The sequence below is a fragment of the Monodon monoceros genome, unplaced genomic scaffold (assembly GCF_005190385.1).
Source record: "Monodon monoceros isolate NGI ecotype Baffin Bay Population unplaced genomic scaffold, NGI_Narwhal_1 Super_Scaffold_16, whole genome shotgun sequence".
NCBI classification, from domain to species: domain Eukaryota; kingdom Metazoa; phylum Chordata; class Mammalia; order Artiodactyla; family Monodontidae; genus Monodon; species Monodon monoceros.
The window spans coordinates 46,841,165-46,860,997 of NW_021703772.1; the positions used below are offsets into that span (position 1 = coordinate 46,841,165).

At 31.8% G+C, this 19,833-nt stretch overlaps 1 protein-coding gene across 1 annotated transcript; it reads left to right on the top strand.

Moving 5' to 3' along the window:
• The first annotated feature begins 397 nt into the window (after window positions 1-397).
• ZSWIM2 (zinc finger SWIM-type containing 2) lies at window positions 398-18,763 on the top strand. Its single transcript, XM_029226098.1, has 9 exons — window positions 398-591; window positions 1,725-1,801; window positions 3,395-3,435; window positions 9,368-9,578; window positions 10,670-10,921; window positions 13,819-13,903; window positions 14,606-14,715; window positions 16,743-16,896; window positions 17,825-18,763. Exons 1-9 carry the CDS (start codon window positions 427-429, stop codon window positions 18,635-18,637), a joined length of 1,908 nt encoding a protein of 635 aa, XP_029081931.1. The 5' UTR covers window positions 398-426; the 3' UTR covers window positions 18,638-18,763.
• The last annotated feature ends 1,070 nt before the right edge of the window (window positions 18,764-19,833 follow it).

Sequence of the window (19,833 nt, forward strand, 5' to 3'; positions counted from 1 at the left end):
TTGGAACACTGTTGGATGTCAACAGTCACTCTTTCGGATAAAAATGACGAATCATCACAGGATCATTTCAGCATCCAGAGCCCAAACTGTAACCGGGGGGTTGTGCGACTATCCTAACACAGAATTCACAAGCCCCCGCCTGCGAGGAACCAGCAGAAGGAACGCGAGAGATTTGACAGCGATGACTTTGGCCACCAGCTTTTAAATCAGCCAGTTGGGTATTAGAAACACTCTACAGTCAGGATTGCTGCTTCAGGAAGGAGTGGAGGCGGGGGTGAGCTGCGGAAACAAACCTCCGCGCAAGGCACTCTGGGACACTGCGACTCAACCGCCGTCTCCAAGGCAACCGGCGGGCACGCGGTTGTCATGGAGACCGGCGGGCGACTCAGAAAGCGGAGGGGCTGCCTTCGCCCCTACCCAGACAAGATGCGTCGCGGAAGCTGTAAGGCCTCTGAAAGGCGAAGACACTTTAGCGACCGCCTCAACTGGCAACAAGACCAGGCGCTGAGCAGCAGCATCTACCTTCTACGAGAGATGGGCCCCACCTCCTTTCTACTGAGAGAGGAAGAGCCGGAAAACAGGGATTTCCGAGTAACTACCCCCCACAACCCGCCTCGGCTCCCTGCCAGGCCTACTCGCGCGGTACCCCCAGGCCCACCTTGTATGTAGCCACTTGCTGCCGAACCCCACCCGCGAGTGTTCCAGACTCTAAATATGTGCACATTGCAGATTGAAACAGTATTTGTTAGAAAAGTTCCATTATGGGAGGTTAGGACTCCAAATTGCATCCACCTCTCCTGAGATTATGGCCTTTGATCTCTGGACTTAAAAACGGGAGACATTTTATCTGAATATATGGTTTGCATTTACGTGCGTTCTCAGATCCGTTAGCAGTCACTAACCCTGTAACTCAAACGAAATGAAAATCGTACAATCTGTTTACAAGCCGTATATATTTGCTAAATAAATAAAATCAGGTTTTCTTTACTTTTTAGTCAGTCTGAAGCTATAACAAGACCCTTTTAAAGTATGGCTTAAATGGTGATTCCTTGGAAATGTCTTAATGAATAAAAATTCTTTTTAATTTTGCTGAAAGACCACAGATATTTCATATTTGCATATCCTACTCTCACCACTCAAAAGTCAGCCACCACTCTACCTCCCTGGAGTTGACTTGAAAATTTTTAATTTAGTGTCATGCTGCTTATGTCAGACGTCCTTTTTTCACTTTATAACCCTTAGGGCATTTAATAAATAGTTTAAGCCAGTATAGGCTTGGTGAATAAAATTAGTTTTCTTGAATAAAATTAAATAAAGTAAACTCACCAATTGAAACGCACAAAACAAAAACCCCAGAAGAACTACTTTACAAAAGGTCTTTAGCTCCATTGCAAAGTAGAATTTCCTTTCAGTTAAAAATTTATAGATTTTTTTTCAAGTTTTTAAAATTAGATTTCTTTTCACTTGCCTGAAGGTAGGTCTCTTAAAAACAGTCTTAGCTGACAATGCAATTTGTTGAACAAGGCAAAGAATAAGGAAGTGAAAAATTAGACTTGTGTCAAGAATTAAGATGTTCCAGTAGACTATGTTCAACCTTTTGGAGTCACCTAAACTAAAATATCTCTTGAAATCTCTTTTAATCCAATTATCTATTAATTTTACTCTATAACTCTAAAAACTGGAACTTTTTTTTAAGTATGCATTTTTCCATTTTTCTTTTTAAGGTTTCTCTAGGAAATCCTCATGTTTGTAATTGTTCCATATTTCTGAAAGGAGGGGAACTTTGTAAGCATATATGCTGGTAAGTGACACTGTAATGAAGATCTTCCACAAAGGAACATCTTGGTATATTACATGTTTTGCCTTTTTCATGGCTTGAGTACTGCAAGATTAAAGAAATTTGGTGTTGGGAGAACTTAAAGGTAAAATGGTTGTAGCTTGTCAATATTGTTTTGGATATTTTATTTCATTCCCCAAATTAAGTGAGGTTTAAAAATTAAGTGAGGTTTAAAAATTAAGTGAGGTTTAAAAATTAAAGTGAGGTAAGCATACTACCACCTCTATATGTTTGGAATGTTATTGTTTTTAATAAGAAAATAAATCAATGTTTAGATTTTCATTATGTACAAAGGTGAAATGTAACAATAAAACAAAAAATCTCCCCTGTTCACATCACTGATGATAATTGCATGGTTCATTATGATATTTTTAAATTTTACTATTTTCCTTTTCAATAAGCATTTGACTCTGAATCTTTTAAGATTAAAATAGGACTCTGCTGAAGATTACTTCTGTCAAATCTAAAATTTTTCCTCTAGAGTCAGATCCTGTTTGTAGGTGATCCCAGAAATGAAAAACAAAAAAATTCCTTCCATGTAATTTAAACCCACATCAACTCATTTGTTTACCTACTATACTTATACCAACAAATCACTAATTATATTATTATAGAAAGTTTGTAATTGATATTTTAAGAGAAAAAATCAAACAAGAAATTAAGAAAAGTGTGTATCATATTTCTAATGCTTTTCTTTATAGGTTAGAAAACAGTATATAACATATAGCTGTTATTTTTAATGCTTTTATTTACCAAGTTTTTTGTTATTTTGATCAGTTTTTATTGAGCATTTACTAACACAAGTTATTTGCTGTAGTTAGCATAAAAATATAAAATATGGTCCCTTCAAAATTTGCAATTTGGTTTTATTATTATACATAAAATAGGTTTTTTCCATTTTTATTTTATGCCAGCTTCCTCAGAGCAAGGGCATTCTGTTCTGATTTTTATGTAATGTAACTTATTTTTTACAGTATATTTACCATAAACTTAATGGAAATATAATCCAAGTATTTAACATACTAAGGTATATTTAATATATTTAAGTAAGAATTTAATATATATTTACCACTTTTTTTAAAAAGTCATATTCCATTTTAATTGGTGATATTTGAAAGTATTTTTCTGTCATACGTTAAAGTGGTATGTATAGGAAAACAGTCATTTGTTACTCTATCCAGAAAATTCCTCCATATCCAAGAGTAAGAAACTTTCAGGGAAGTTTAAAAAGAGTGCTGCGAATACTTAGATTCCCTCACTAACCTCTCTTTGTGAGCTACTCTATGTCATAAAGAAATACATGGACTCTCTCCGACAAATCTCTTTACTGCAAATGTCTTTGGTTTCCATGTATCATACTTTTTACACATATGCTTATTTTAAAACAAAAATTTAACGACTCTTGTAACAGAAAACTGATGAGAATTTTAAGTTTATCCCTAATACTTTCAGCAATATAAATTCTGTAATGCCATTCCTATTCTAAAATTAATAATACCTTTTGAGGTTATGTCAGAAATAAATGTTTTATTTTGTTTTTCTACTTCTGAATATTAGGGTCTTGTTGAAAAAATTCAGGCTTCCAAGGAATCATGAATGTAAGTTGCATTTGTGTGTTTTTACTAATTTGAATTTAACGAATTTAATAATTGTTTATTTAGACATATTCTAAATTTAGATAGTTATTGTCCAGACAGTCTGAAAACTGTAACACAGTTTGTTACATTTAAGACAGTTGGAACATTTTTCTTCCTATTTACCAAAAAAATGTAACTTTATATGCCATTTCACATTAAAAAGCACTTAATAAAAAATGAGGTGAAATAATGGCCAGGTTTTCAGTAGAAAAACTTTCCCTCATGAATTCTAAGCAAGAATTTACAGTAGTTTCTGTATCTAAATTTATTTTAATTATGAGAAAAATGACAAATGTAATTTTTCAGGTCACAAATAGTTGACATGATACATAATTTCATTTAAAAATGTTTACTGACAAGTTTTTATGCAAAAAATATATGTATTTTACAGTTAAATAGTTTTTATGTCAGTACCTACATTGAGTTTAAAGTCAGGCATATGACATTTTTTATAATTTTCAATTTGAAATTCAATTTAAAATTAAATTCTAGAGTCCTCAAAAATAAAAGAGAAAGAAAAATAATTCTATCACAGGTTATTTCGATTTATACATTTTATAATAAAGATGCTATCATTATGGAAATGTTTCCTGCAAAGATTTATTTAACCTATACTAGATTCATCTAAGAACTGCAAAGGCATTTAACATTTATTAATAAATGTTTATAATATTCATAAAGAATTAAAGTGATAATCAGTTTTCATTTTTTTTTCAATTCAGGTTATTAGTTCTGTTTAGGCAACTATTATATAAGTACAAGCACAGTTGACATTTAAAAGTCCTACTAGATAATAAATTAATATTAGTGTTTCACAGGGATTTTTCTTTTGTATTCTTCTCTCTACCCATTTTCTTAGAAACATCTCATATTTTCTGTCTCCACCTGTTACCTCTATAACAGTGATTTCCACATCTTATCAGCAGACCAGTATTTCCAGCTGCCTTCTGAGCACCACAATTTTGGAGGTCCCACAGGCATTTGGAATAGTAAATTCCCCCCGATAGGTGCTCTCCTGTTGTATTCCCTATCTCACATATTGGCTTTCCTTTTTCTTTAGTCTCCAAAGCTAGAAACCTTGGCATTCTCCTTGTTTTTCCTTTCTCATCCTCTTCTCTCATAAACAAATCCTGTTTATGTTACATCCTACCTACTTCTCAACAGTGATTTTACTTCCCCATCCTCATTCTTACCTTTGTTCAACCATCATCAGCCCTTAGTACTGTTCTTTGTAGCCTCTGTTTCCGGCATCTGCACTTTGTTGCTTTCTCCTTCACATTGTAGACAAAAGGTTCTTTCTGAAATGTCACCTACTCTGTACTTCATCCTCTCTCCCAGTCCCTTCATACACAATAATTAGGTTGGATGAGTTCATGGATATTGTTTTCTTCTCTATTTCTCCATTGTATACACCTGAAGTTAAATGGTCACATCCTCTTCAAAGTCTTAGTTATTATCTACACTATTTTCCATATCATTTTCACAAGCTTCTATACTAGGGCTACCCAACAGAAATATGATGTGAACCACATATGTAATTTTCTGGTAACATATTATAGAAAGTAAAAATAAACAGGAAAGTTAGTTTTAATAACATTTTAATTTAACCCAGTACATCAAAATATCATGTCAGCATGTAATCAATATAAAAATTATGTTATTTTAATGTTTTTTCATACTGCCTTCAAAATCTAGTGTGTATTTTACATTTACAATGCATCTCACCTCAGACACTATATTTTCATTGGAAATACTTGATCTGCATTTAGACATCGTAAAATATTCAGTTGAAAAATAAATTCATATAATACACAAATTGTTATAAATTTTCCAGAAACTATAGATTATCAGTTTTCCATTTAAATTTAAATAAGACAAAATTTAAAATTCAATTTTCAGTCACACTATCCACATTTCAGGTGCTCAGTAGCCACATATGGCTGATGGCTACCATATTGAACAGTGCAGCTCTACCCAATTACATTCAACAAATATTTATTGTACTGCATATTAGTCAGGAATTCAACTAGGTGATTTTTTAAAATAAATTGAATCATATGAATTGCCAATATTTTTTCATCTACAAAAATAGCAATTTCATATGGATCAATCTAATACTTTATATCATATTATCCTTTGTGCTCTTGAAGGCAGAAACCACATCTTATTCTTATTATAAATATCCCTATTTTATTAGGAAATTTAGTAGGAAATTTTTTGTTTAAATTTGATCCTATATATTAATTTTGAAAAATTACATTTCCTACTAAAATAAAATATTTTTTATACCTCATAGTTAAAAGACGTTTTAGCTACTCAACACTGAGGAAATCCTTTGTGCACAAATATTCAAAGAAAGTATAAGTCTCAATAATGTTGAAATTTATCATTTAAATGAAAGTTTGAAAATTAAAGTAATTCAAAGAAAGCTATAAACAATTATTCAATAATATTATGTTAAGTATGTACATAAGTGTGGAGAAGAAGGTAGTGAAGCAGAAGCATTTTGAACATCATTCATAGATTCTTTTCTAAAACAAATCTGGAAACAATTATTTGTGCCCTAGTGTTGCATACAAGAAACCTGAGACTCTCTTTTATTTTTGAAGACCTATAAAGATGATTACATAGGAATTTTTTATAAAGATATCAGTTTTTGAACACTGAATATTATTTTCCATCACCCAACAAATGCTTCCCAGTAAAACCTAGCTTTATTACCTAATGGTTTTTCCTAAATACAACGTCTAGTAAATGCCATCTTGTCCTTTTCTCAATTAAATATTTATGGATAAAATAAAAACTGCATTTTAGGAAAATTTTTTAAATCCCCACCACAAAGATATAATAAACTTTTTATTTTCTATTTTCTTTTTTGACCTTGTATTTATGTATACCTAATAGTCTGTGGGAATTCTGTGTTCTGCTTTTGTCACACACTGTTACTTTATTTCAGTGCTATGTAGTCTCTCTCATTCAAGTCATCAGTGAATGTTAAATAAACTATGATATACCATGTTAGTGTATGGTATATCATAATTTATTTAACATTCTTCCATTTGAGGCATTTAATTTACTTCTGACTACCTGCTATATTCTTTGTAAATGAAACTTTTTCTCCTCTCAATTATTTCTGTAGCCTGAAGTCTCATTAACTGGATCTTGCAGTAAAACTATTATTTTTTACTGAGATATAATAGACATATGACTTTATATTAGTTTTGGGTGTACAACATAATGATTCAGTGTAAGTATATATTGCAAAATGATCAACACAATCCAGTTAACATCCATTACCACACATAGTTACAATTTTTTTTTCTTGAGATGAGAATTTTTAAGATTTATTCTTTTAGCAAACTTCAAATATGCAGCAGAGTACTATTAACTATAGTCACCATGCTGTACATTATGTCCCCATGACTTACTTATTTTATAAGTGGAAGTCTGTACCTTTTGACCACCTTCAGCCATTTCTCCTACCTCCTAGCCGTCCCCTGGCCCAACATCTGGCAACCATCAATCTGTTTGTTCTCTGTATCTGTGAGTTCGAGTTTTTTTTCCTTTTTTTAAGTATTAATATTTTTATGTCTGTCACCCATAGGTATTGCTTTATAGCAATATTTTTGCTGATTTATGATTTCAGCAATATATCAATTTTCTGCTAGCTTTGCTTTTTGGATTCATGTTTTAGGCATATTTAACCATATTACTTAAGCATAAAATGGAAGACATTAACAGCATATTTAAGTCTCCAAAGAAAATAAAGATACATGGAAATATTTTGAAAAGCTAATATTTCTATAATATTAGAAAAAAAGACTAAGTCACACAAAGTGGGAAAAAATAACAGATACAAAGTTCATAGTAATCTATTCATTCCTAGTAAATTAAGTAAGAAAATAGTTTTCATTCTTCCATACATCTAACATACCCTTAGAATCTAAAATGCCCTGAAATAACTTTTTCAAATAAAAAGAGAAAATAACATAAGGCAAACAAGATGTAACATTCTATTTATTTATTACCTTTTATTTAGATTTATTCTGTGTCTGCACCTCATTTTGATTTTAACTCACTTTTCTTTTGATATTAATGAAATTGAACATCTGTTGACTTTAATATTTGTACTATATGTGTAAATTAAACTTTGGCTATTTATTTATTGGGATAAAACTACACACTCTTCCTAAATATAGGGATTACCCCTCTTTGCAAATGTTTTTCTGATGTCATAATTCTTTTTTATATGGTTTCATTAAATTTTGTTTTATGTATATGGATTTTTGTGTGTTGCTAAATCTGACCATTTTTACTTTTCATGTATATTGTTTTGATACTTTGAAAGTTGTCTATCTTCCATAGTATTTTAGAGATTTTTTTTTTCTGCTAGCTTTTCTATTTTATTTTTATTCTTCTTTATAGCATCCATGTGTAGTTGTATTGATATAAATTGGAGGTTGGTATTTAGTTTGAAGTAATTAAATTTTCTCCATATTTCTACCTAGTTATCTCAATAACAGCTATTAAATAGTGCTTTTCATCCTTGTTTCATAATTTTTATAGTGAGTTTTGTTTTTTTATAATACATTATGATATCTGATAAGGTTAGCTGTCTTGCTCTCCTTTATGAAAGAATATTATTTTATAGTCTCATACATTAATTTTTCCAAATTAATTTCAGAAGAGTTTGTTTCTCCCTTTTATTCTCCAATTCATGTTATGCCACAAAGAACAGTTTATAGCCAACTCCTCTTATGAAATTTTATGTTTCAGTATTTCTGCTGCTCTAGAGAATCTTTATCCCCCAAAGCACAATCTTTTGTTCTTCATTTTCCTCCTCATTTTTTTAGGGAGCAGATTTTGCTGTGTCTCTGTGACAAATAGCCCTCATCCTCCAAAGTAATGGTTAATTAAAGTATGATATCCTCCCACATTCCACCTGCCATGCCACCTCAGACAAGGAACAGATTTCTGTATTGAAATGTAACTGTGATGTTTTCAGTATTGTTAATGTTTAATTGGTAATCTTTTCAGGGAAAATGGAGCTTTTCATTATCTTGCAAATGATTTTTTAATCTCTATGTATTAAAGAATATATAAAATGAATAGAACTCAAGGGGACCAATAACAACTGGCATTTAAATTATGTTAAGAAGAGGGAAAGAGGAGGGGCATGGGGATGGGCCAGAGAAAAAGGGAATCTAAGATGCCTGGATCAAAACTATACGCACTTAGTACACCATTTCTTAGAAGGACAGCAGGATGGAGAAAATTCAGAATTCAAAGACTGTGTATCCCAAATGTATAGGCAATATAGTTCCTAACAGATTGTCCTGAGGAATACTGACCAAATCTATGAAGAATGTGGCTACCGAGACACTTGTAGAGACGTAAAACTAAGGAAAATAGGCGCAACTGTGTCTTGCTCTCTCATTATCTGTTTACTAATTTATTCATCTAACAAATGTTAATTACACTAACCACTCGAATCTCTCTTCTCCTTTCTGTATTTATGCCCATTTCTTTTAATACTCCTGTATGATGATAAATATTTGTTTATGAACAAGAGAACAGATCAAAATGTAAGAGATGATTATAGCACCAATCCAAGGAGGAACACTGTCTTATAATTAATCTGAAACCTTTATAATGCACTGGTTACACTGACTCTTTTCAGTAACAGGAAAACAAGAGATAACTTCTATTCTTTTTATAAATGACTCTTTTCTGACCTTTTGGCTCTGAAAGGAATACAATAAGTGGTAAATGTCAGTGTAATAATTCAACCAAACTTTCTGATATTTGGGAAAAAAATGCTAATTTTCTGCCTAAGTTGTTTCTTTGTCTCCAATTTGCCACTGAATTTTAATACTTTGGAATTTATCGTTAGCTGCTTTGCAGTTAGGTCTTGTGGAAAGAGAAATCAGCGACTTGCTTCGAGGGATACATCGAGTTCAAACTCCCCAACAAGGAAGGAACAATGAAAATGCACAGATTGAAGAAGATGGTTACATTAAACAGAAGGAAATTAGTTCAGATGATATATGCTCTATTTGTCAAGAAGTACTTTTAGAGAAAAAGGTTCCTGTCACCTTTTGCAGGTGACATGATTTTTCTTTGGATTCTATAAACTTATGAAAAAATTCTAATTTAATATATTTGTAATATGTTATGAAACATGTTGATTGAAAAATAATACATATTTAAACAATTATACTTAATTGGCCGCCTTTTATTTCCTAACATGTTGTGAGAGGTCCTGTTCTAACTCTAAATATTTCTGGGCTACATTTTAAAGGGTGAAAGTTAAAAAATAACTCCACTTTATTTACTTTTTCACTTTAAGTTATTAAAGTAGATAATTTTCATGTTTCTGTTTTATGCACATGAATAAATGCCACGGCTTAGAGTAGTTACAAACAGTTTTTCTGAAAGTGAAGATTATTTTACTTTAAAATGATAAAAATTCTCTTCGGCTTTTCTAAATTTTATCTTTAAAACTAAATAATTCAAAATATCACATACATAAATGTTTATTGAGAATATTGTACTTAACTATGCTTCAAAGGCACTGTAAATTTGGACTTGGAAAATTTGGGCAACCATTTGGTATTGAACTTTTCAATTCTTTTTTTTTCCTGATTATTTACCAAAATTTTCATCCACATTGTATTTTTTTCACATAGCTGCTTCTTTGGCATATTTGAAAGTTACTATTTCCCAGAATATTATTTCTCTCAGCAGATATTTATTGGGTACAACCACATTCATATTGTGTGATTTCTAGAAAAATAAGGTGACACCCCTGCTCTCAATGATGCTTTTTATTTAAAAATAATAATTATTGTTATACTTTTCCTTTTTGTTAAGACTATATGCATTCTCACTTTAAAAATGAAAAATATTATAATGATGCAAAATCTTTTACCACCATTTCATTGAAATGGGAAAGATTTTGTTTGGAATTCTGCTGTACTAAATTAAATATGATAGATTAGATTAGATAGATAAAATAGTGTTTATGTGTGTAATCAAGCTATATCTGGATAATCAGTTCAGAATCTATTTTTATAGGAAATAAAGATGGTAGCACAGAAAACATATATATATATATATATATATATATATATATATATATATATATAAAACTTTGCTGTATACAAATGGTAAACTTGGATTTTATTTCTAACAGGTTTGGCTGTGGCAATAGTGTTCATATAAAATGCATGAAGATCTTAGCTAATTATCAGGATAAGATATCACACACTTCCATGTTGAAATGTCCCTTGTGTAGGAAAGACTTTGCACCATTAAAACTTATTTTAGAGGAATTCAAAAACTCTAGCAAACTTGTGGCTACAGCTGAGAAAGAGCGACTAGACAAACACCTTGGAATTCCCTGTAATAACTGTCGACAGTTTCCAGTTGAGGGGAAGTGTTATAAGTAAGTATCAATCAGTAATATTATAAATTTGTAGTCTAACTTTTTTTTTAATTTTAGGAAACTTTGAACATTAGAGTACTAGTCATTTAGCCTTCTTCGTTTCCCCCTTTATATAGTGTGTTTGCCTTAAAGATGGCTACTTATTTAGGATTTTCAGACTAGTGATCTGTGTCAGCCCAGTACCTTAAGAATTTCAGTTGTTTTATTTTCTTTACTCACACAGAGTATTGGCTTTGCATTCCAGTCTAGATTGAGAGTCTGAAGTAGCATCCTTTCTTGGAAGCTCTGAACAGGCTTTGTAGTTTGACCTAAATGAGTTTCCAAGCTCAGAGCCCTGCTAGATAGACCTCTCACCCCCTGTAACTTTCTTTGAACCACCAATGAGGTCATTGCCAAAAACTCCTAGGACTGAGCCAGAGGGATATTGACTAGACCAACTGAACTGGAGTTCCCCAACTCCAAACTGCAATGATACATGTTTTGTTTTCTTTCACATCTTACACCTTAACAACAACAAGATACTTATTAGAGAAAGAAATTTTCATTACTTTTTGAGTATTCCTCAAACTTTCCCACAATTCCACAATAAAACATCAATTAATTGCTATGCTTGGGATGTTGTGCTTTCTTAATTGAAATCTTAACTATGTTAAGGAGAAAATATTTTGCTTCAGTCTTTGTTAAAATTTTTTCTAAAATGCATCAGTTTACTTTTCAGTCTTCCTGGAATTACATTATGATGAGTCCAATTAATATTTTTAAAACCCTCTCATAAAACCATAAAACTGTTTTTAATCACCCCCAAAGGTGAATGATACCTTTCTCCTTTAAACTGTTTTAGTCCTTTGTTTTCTCAATGTGTCACATAGAAGTAAATCAACTAGAGCACCATTAGCAAAAGTCTTTATTGAAAACAGCAAGCCTGAGAAAGCTCACTTGAGGAAGAAGGGCAGAATTTTTATAAAGTTTAGCAGGAGGTGTTCAGCTAGTTTCAGGAATGTTGGTTAAAGAGAGTTCTAGAAAAAGGAAAGGCTTGATATTTGGCATTAGCAGCCATTTTTGGGGCAATCTGAATTTTTTCAAAAGGGGTGGGTAAGAACAATAAGGGGCTAAGGTAACGTGTGGAAAGGTGGGTTGGGAGGAACAGCTGGGGGTGACAAAGACAGGTGAAAGCCACGGTGTAAAATTTTCAGTTTTTATAGTGATGTATTCCTCAAATTGTTAATGCGTGGGTGGCTTTGGTAAATTATCTCAAATCTTGCTTTTAAGTATTTTGTTAATGACAGTGCTCTCCTCTGTCCCTCTGACTGCTTTCTGTCCCCAAGGGTGATTCTTCCTACTACCCCTCAATACAGGCATTCTCCACTGTTCTGCTTCCTGCCTGCTGCTCTGCACTCTCCTTTCAGAATAACTTCTCTACGCATTTGGCTCACAATTATTCACATCCATATCTCCTGCCACTCCCTCAAATGCTAGCATTTCAGCCGTTAGCCTGAAAAAACTATTTCTGGTAGTTTTAGTAATGGTTTGAGTAGGATTATAAGGTAAACTAGAAAGCTTTTCAGTTCCTCTTCATTAAAGTTTCATAATATAGCTACTTACCTTTTAAGAAATTAATTCCAAAACTATCATATATATATATTAAAATATAGAGATACTTAACTTTTTGAAGCCCAGCACAATTTGATGTATTGAATAAACTGCACCATTGCTTTGATTGGTTGATGTTAATTATTAAGAATCTTCCCTGTATGTATAAACAATAATAATGAATAAATTAATACTTGCTGCTTCTAAGATGTCTGAAGGATATATTTTCCCAGATTTCTCTTGGAAATAGTCTTCTAATTCTTTGATAACTTGAGTAAGAAAATAACTTTATTTGCTTGAAATGTTATTTTTGGTGAATATTGCTGAAAGTAAATTAAAATTCTCTGCTTGTGGCAAAATTTTTATAAGTGATACATGTGTAGATTGAGCTTTGTGGAAAATGAAGTTTTTTAGTATATCAATGATTTTTATTGCAAACTTTTTATACATATACCTTTTTCTATTTTGTGAGGACAGAGAAGGAATATAGTGCAATTCCTGTTTTCAAGAAGTATTCTGCTAAGTATAACTCTAGCATTCATGAAATAATAGGAAAACACTGGGTAATCAAATGATAGAATGTCCAATAGGCTGTACATCCTAAAGGAACTTAGAAAAAGAGATAAATGAGAGATAAAGCATTCCAGGGAGACATCATGGTAGGGATATGTGGTAGGCAAAATAATGCCCTCCCAAATATATCCACATCCCCATGCCCAGAACCTGTATGTTAGGTTACATGTTGTAGGGGGATTAAGGTTGCAGATGAAATTCAGGTTGCTAATCACCTGACCTTGAAATAAGGAGGTTATCTTGGATTGCCTGGGCTCAGTGTATAATCACAAGAGTTCTTAAAAGTGGAAGAGGCAGCAAAGAAGAGAGTCAAAGGGATATGTGAATATGGAAGAAAGGCACAGAGAGATGCTGCATTGCTTGCTTTGAAGTTGGAGGAAAGTGCCACAAGCTAAGCTAAGGAATGTGGGCAGCCTCTAGAAGAAAGGGCAAAGAAACAGATCTCTGTAGCCTCCAAAAAGAAATGCCATTCTGTGGACCCCTTGATTTTAAACCCATTGAGACCCATGTCAGACTTCTGACGTACAAAACCATAAGATAATAAAGTGTTGTTTAAGCTGCTAAATTTGTTGTAATTTGTTTCAGTAGCAACAGGAAGCTAATATGGGGTGAGATTTAAGATGGGCCTTGTCATATCTGCATAGTTCCCAGGAAATCTTGGCCAGAATTTTTCACCAAAAACAATCAAAATAATTGGATTTTTTCTTGTATGTTTTGGTGTTTTGCATTTTTAGGTGTACCAAATGTATAGAATATCACTTATGCCAGGATTGTTTTGATAGCTGCTGCCATCTTTCTCACTCATTTACATTTCGTGAGGTACAGTATCCATCTTGAATTTCATATAGTGTTTGTATTTTCCTACTGTAAATCTAAGTAAAATCTAAGAATAGGTAACTCTCTGGAATAGAGCTGACTGTGTTTGAATAAAAACCAAAGACCATAATTTTTGGAGAACTCTTTTTCATAAGGATTTATAGGCAATCAGTTTTTACATTGGTAATTTATAAAATCTAATACAATAACAAATATGTAATGATATCATACATAAATCTTAAGTACAGAAATTACAGCCATCAAGCTTGAAAATTCATTTTAAAAAAAGACCTCAACACTACAAAATGACTTAAAATGCTACTGACAACCATTTACGGTTTTAAAATTTCTTACATCATGGAATTTTATTGCTATCATTTGAATCTAACAAGTAAATAAGTATCTCCTGATGCTGAATAATAATGCTACCTTCTATTTACTACACAAGATAAAACATCCACAATTACCATTATTGATTAATAGATAAATATTTTTACCTTAAAAAGTAATGTTATAGTAGCTGTGCAACAGTATATTAGACTCACTAATAATTTGCAAATTCTTTAATGTGTTAAAAAGCTATCTTTTAAAATGATGAGTCTTTATTTACATTATTATGTTATTGATACACAGCCTACTGATTTAATGCACAAGATAAAAGCTTCCACAATTTACAAAGTAACATTCACCTTTTACCTATTACAGAAGAGAAATCAAAAATGGAGATTGTTGGAAAAAAGATCAGATGAAACTGTAAAATATATAGATATTAAAAATGAGATAGAAAAGATGCCACATTTTCAAGAAAAGCAAGGGTGAGATTCTCAGTGAAATTTATATTTCTTAGGATATTTAAACAATTTTTCAGTTCAGATAAGTTTTATTCATTTCTTTATTCAATAAATATGTATTGAGTACTTATATATACTAGGTGACATAGTATTCAAGTGAAGAGCAAGGCTCTGGAGTCAGAATGCTTAAATCCAATCCTAGTACAACCATAAGTTGGCTATGCAACTTTTGGGCTAGTTACTTCACATCTCCTTGCCACATTTTTATCTTTAAAATGGGGATAATTATAAAACCAGTCTCATAGTAATGTTGTGCATATGAAATGAATTAATACACACAGTAAATATTCAAATAATGCTGTCTATTATTATTATTAATTCTACCAGAGATTGTACTAGGTATTAGGGATATCTAGTTTCCTCAGCAATTAAGTGATCATCTAAATAAATGTAAAATTAAAACTGATATATGTTATGTAAAGAAAAAATACAGGGAGCTTTGAGATTTGCTTTGAAGTAAATGACCTCTATGGGAAGGAAGTCTTTCTTTCCTTATTGCCCTCTATTCCACCCCCAGGGAAGGAGAGTGCTAAGGGGATTGGTTGTATGTCAAAACCCTGACTAGTGGACAGTCGTCCAGACCTTTTGCCATACTTGGTATCAATTAAAGAAAATTAAACGTACCGTGTATAATTAACATATTAGGTACACTATAAAATATATACAAAGCTCATTTTAATAGGATGGGATTAAATTGAAATATTTTTTAAAGGACCATTTCAATGAATTAACCAAACAAAAATTGTGCTTGTTTATACATATATATGTGTGTATATATGTATTTCTATCCCACATATATATAGTAGATAGATAGATTTCTATCCAACCCAGTGGATATCTAACCCATGCCCTGTGGGTGCTCCACAAACTTCAGAGACCACAACTCTTGTGGAGCATAAAATGCTTTGTGGGTATGAAAGGAGCCTATACAAAGGCTCTCCATCTCCATTTCCCTTGGCCCTGGCTGGGTATCACACTTCAACCTATTAGAATGATAAATTGTATAACTAATGGTTTAGGAGATATTGTAGGGGGAGATAAGAGAATATTAGGGGTAGAAGGACATTCTAGGCAGAGAAAATGGAATAAATAAAAGGAGAGAGTTTCAAGATTTTTTTAAAAAAGTGATTAACAACCTGAAATAATAGAAACACACAAATTTTTTTTAGTTGACAATTAAATGACCTTGGTAAAAGCAATTTTTGTAGCATTATGAAAGTTTATCTGAAGAGTAATGAGAAGTATAAAGTTGTCTAAAGAATATATTTGAGCTTTATTCTGAATGACTTTTGAATAATAGGAATGCATCTAACCTTTTAACCAAGATTTTGTTTTTAAATATTTGTTTTATGTGTTTTATCAGTTGCTAGTGGCATCAAATTTACATTGTGTAATCTTAGTTATGTTTGTTGGTACTTTTGGTACAAAAATGGGCTTTGTATCTTTAGAGTTCATTAACATGGTCTAACAATACAGAATTAATAAGCATATACCCCAAGTGAAATAAGTCTCCTCATATATTATGACCTACCAGTTTATAATAGTAGCCTGGAATATTTAATATGGTTTACCACGCATCTTACTTCCTACCAGATGACAGAGTGAATTGGGTTGTATTTTTCTAAACACAAGCCTGTGTGTTGGCTCAGTCTGAAATAATTTGAGTATATGGTTCTCAAAATTATGTTCTGGTTTCACTGATGTTAAAAAGTGCAAATCAAAAAAATTCAGGTTAGTATTTTTATTTGAAATGACTAAATTAAATTTTGTTCCTTATGAAGTTGATGTTGAAGTTGGATCCATCTTGTTCAAGATCAATACAATAGATTTTGTAACTTTATAATGTACGAGATTTATTATCTTCAGTTCTAGAAGGCACTGGGTTCATTTGCATTATTTATTTGGAGGTTATTACCTGTACTCTTTATTGATTACTTCCTTATCTACGATCACATATGACCATTCATGTCTCTCTGTTTATTCTCATTTAGCCAAGTTTACACACCAAAACACGTGGTAAGGTCACTGCCTCTCTTACTGATCACAAAGAATAGTAAGCTGCTTGCTCCAGGCTACCAGTGTCGACTTTGTTTGAAGGCATTTTGTCCTGGTCAGCATACAAGATTGCTACCATGTACTCACAAGGTAGAAGTCACATCATTTTAGTTTGACTTTCCCTGTAGGGCCAGTTTTCACAAATGAAGTGGCAATTTAAGTCTCTCCTTTTACTTTTTAGTTGAATTATGAGCAGAGATGTTCAAATTGAACAGTGTGTGCAGAAAGCTAGAGCAGAGACTATTGAGAAGGCAGTTCTGCCCCCCAAGGATGGATTCCTATTAATTAGGACTCATTTCTGTATAAACTATTGAGGAAAGATAAAATGGCACTTTAAGTTAGATTCTTTTATCTACTTTAGTTACCTGTAAAAGGAAAAGGCTTATAGAATACTAACTTTTTAATGTTAATTTTATGATTCTTTAGATGAAACAGAAATGCTTAATTTGACATAGTTTATTATTATTTCAAATGAACTTACTGGAATCAAAGTATAAAGTTGCTGAATCACTATGTAGTGGTAACCAGGTTTTTTCTGAGATGAAGTTGTTTTAATAAATAAACTTTTATAGCTTTAGAGTCACCCTTACTTATAATGACTGATAATTTGTTTTCTTCCCTAGAAGGTGATTTGTCACATTATGTCTTACCATCATCATATCAATTTTCAACTCTAGTTGGCTATGACATTTTTATTACTTAATAATTTTCATTCATTAGAAAGCAACAGTGAAATTAATGGCTTGAATAAGTAGTGAGTTTTTAATGAAATTGAAAAAATGACATCCATAGAAGGCTTTTCATTTTAATATGGAAAATGAAGATCAGTCTCTAACCAATTACATTTTTAAGAGAACTTCAAAATATTTCCATAAAACTTGATGAATTTTATTACCTTCCAATATTATGAAACAGGGTTAAAAGTAACACAATAATGAAAGTGGGGAAATTTTACATAGATAGTATACATTATAAACAAGATAATATATCTCTGATTAACTTATAACTTTTTTTTAAGTTTCATAGGAAATGTATTGACAGTTGGTTACTCCACAAGTGCAATTCATGCCCTATTGATGGACAAGTTATATATAACCCTTTAATCTGGAAAGATAGAGCAGTGAATGGACATGCACATCAATCTGTTTCACACACAAACATCATTCATCTGTCAAAACAGGAAGAACCAGAACTTTTTATTCCTGGTACTGGATTAGTATTAAAACAAAATGGACTTGGAATTTTACCTATCATACCTCAGCATAATTCTGAAAAGTTGAATACACCTCAAAGTCCAATAGATACTTATCAGAATATAACAATAGATGATCTGTATTCTGTCAAAGTAGATGATTCAAATTCAAGAAAATCAATCTATGAATATAAAATTAGCCAACATTTCCCCAGCTATCTCCGAGATTTACCCACTGGATCCTTTGGAAAAATATCATCTCAAACGTTTTTTCCTTCTATTGATCACAAGTATATTATATATCAAACTGGAGCGGAAAACCCATGTATCAGTAAAAAACACCATGCCAGTCAAAGCCAGAAGATAAACAAAGACTGTAAATGTGTTAACCACAATTCAAAGAAGACTCTTGGTAATAAAATAAGAGAGGACAACACGAGACCAAATATTTTGCTTCCAGAAGATTTAAATCTTATTGTCAATCGGGGTACAGCTAAGCTTAGTTTGTCTAAGAGGTATAATAATTGTATGGGGAAAATTAGACCAAAATGTAGTCATTTATCCAGAAGGCCTATATCTCACCCCTTAAGTACAAAAAGTACTGAGTTATCTTTAATATTGGAAGGAGTTCAGTTATAAAAATGTATTTTATTAAAATCAGAAAATATTTGAATATTGAACATAAAATTTTTTTTGTAGAACATAAAAACACTATATACTCTTGACAAATATTCACTGTTGTTATTTTGCCTACTTGTCTATGAATAATGACCTACAGCTAAAGGAAATGGCCTCATTCCTTATAAGACTTAAAGAATTAGGTATCTTAATGAGTATGTTCAGTATGTTATGAATTATAAATAATTTTTAGAACTTTCACATATGACTTTACACTAATTAAAATAATTGTTTTTCATTAAGGAAATAGATTTTCCATGCCCTGAGTCACTATTTTCAAACATTTCACTTGATGACATGTAACATACAGGGATTCTTTCCAGGTATTTTTACATTTTCTTGCACTAATAATCACCACAAACCTATAGGAAAATCCAGATGGTGGTTTTCTTTTTTACTTTATTCCTTAAAGGAGGTTTCTTGTATAGGAAATGAAATAAAATATCCTTACAATGCTATAAGCTATGCCACATTTATAGTGGTTTTACTGGGGTTTTTTTTTCATCAAGAAATATATAAGTACTACCAAATTCCCCCTCTTTTATTGAAGTATAGTTGATTTATAATATTGTGTTAGTTTCAGGTGTACAGCACAGTGATTCAGTATTTTTGCAGATTATATTCCAGAATAGGTTGTTATAAGATAATGAGTATAATTCCCTGTGCTATTCCATTATAGATTATTACAAGATAATGGGTATAGCTCCCAAGTATAGCCTTGTTGCTTATCTATTTTATATATAGTAATTTGTATTTGTTAATCCCATATCCCTAATTTGTCCCTCCCTGCTTCCTCCCCACTTTGGTCACCACAGTTTGTTTTCTATATCTGTGAGTCTGTTTCTATTTTGTATATAAATTCATTTTATTAGTTTTTAGATTCCACATATAAGTGATATCATGTAGTATTTCTCTTCTCTGTCTAACTTATTTCACTAAGCATAAATAACATTTTCTCTAGGTCCATCCACATTGCTGCAAATGGCAGTATTTCATTCTTTTTTATGGCTGAGTAATATTGCATTATACATATATATATATATATATATATATATATATATACACATACAGACACACACACACACACACATACCACCTCTTATTTATCCAGTCATCTGTTGATGGGCACTTAGACTGCTTCCATGTCTTAGCTATTG

Bases quoted from the DNA above. Each gene is read 5' to 3' on its own strand.
- ZSWIM2 (XM_029226098.1), top strand. From the start codon at position 427: ATGCGTCGCGGAAGCTGTAAGGCCTCTGAAAGGCGAAGACACTTTAGC. The intron at 10,922-13,818 runs GTAAGTATCAAT...TTGCATTTTTAG, and splicing joins GTTGAGGGGAAGTGTTATAA to GTGTACCAAATGTATAGAAT. The intron at 14,716-16,742 runs GTGAGATTCTCA...ATTCTCATTTAG, and splicing joins CATTTTCAAGAAAAGCAAGG to CCAAGTTTACACACCAAAAC.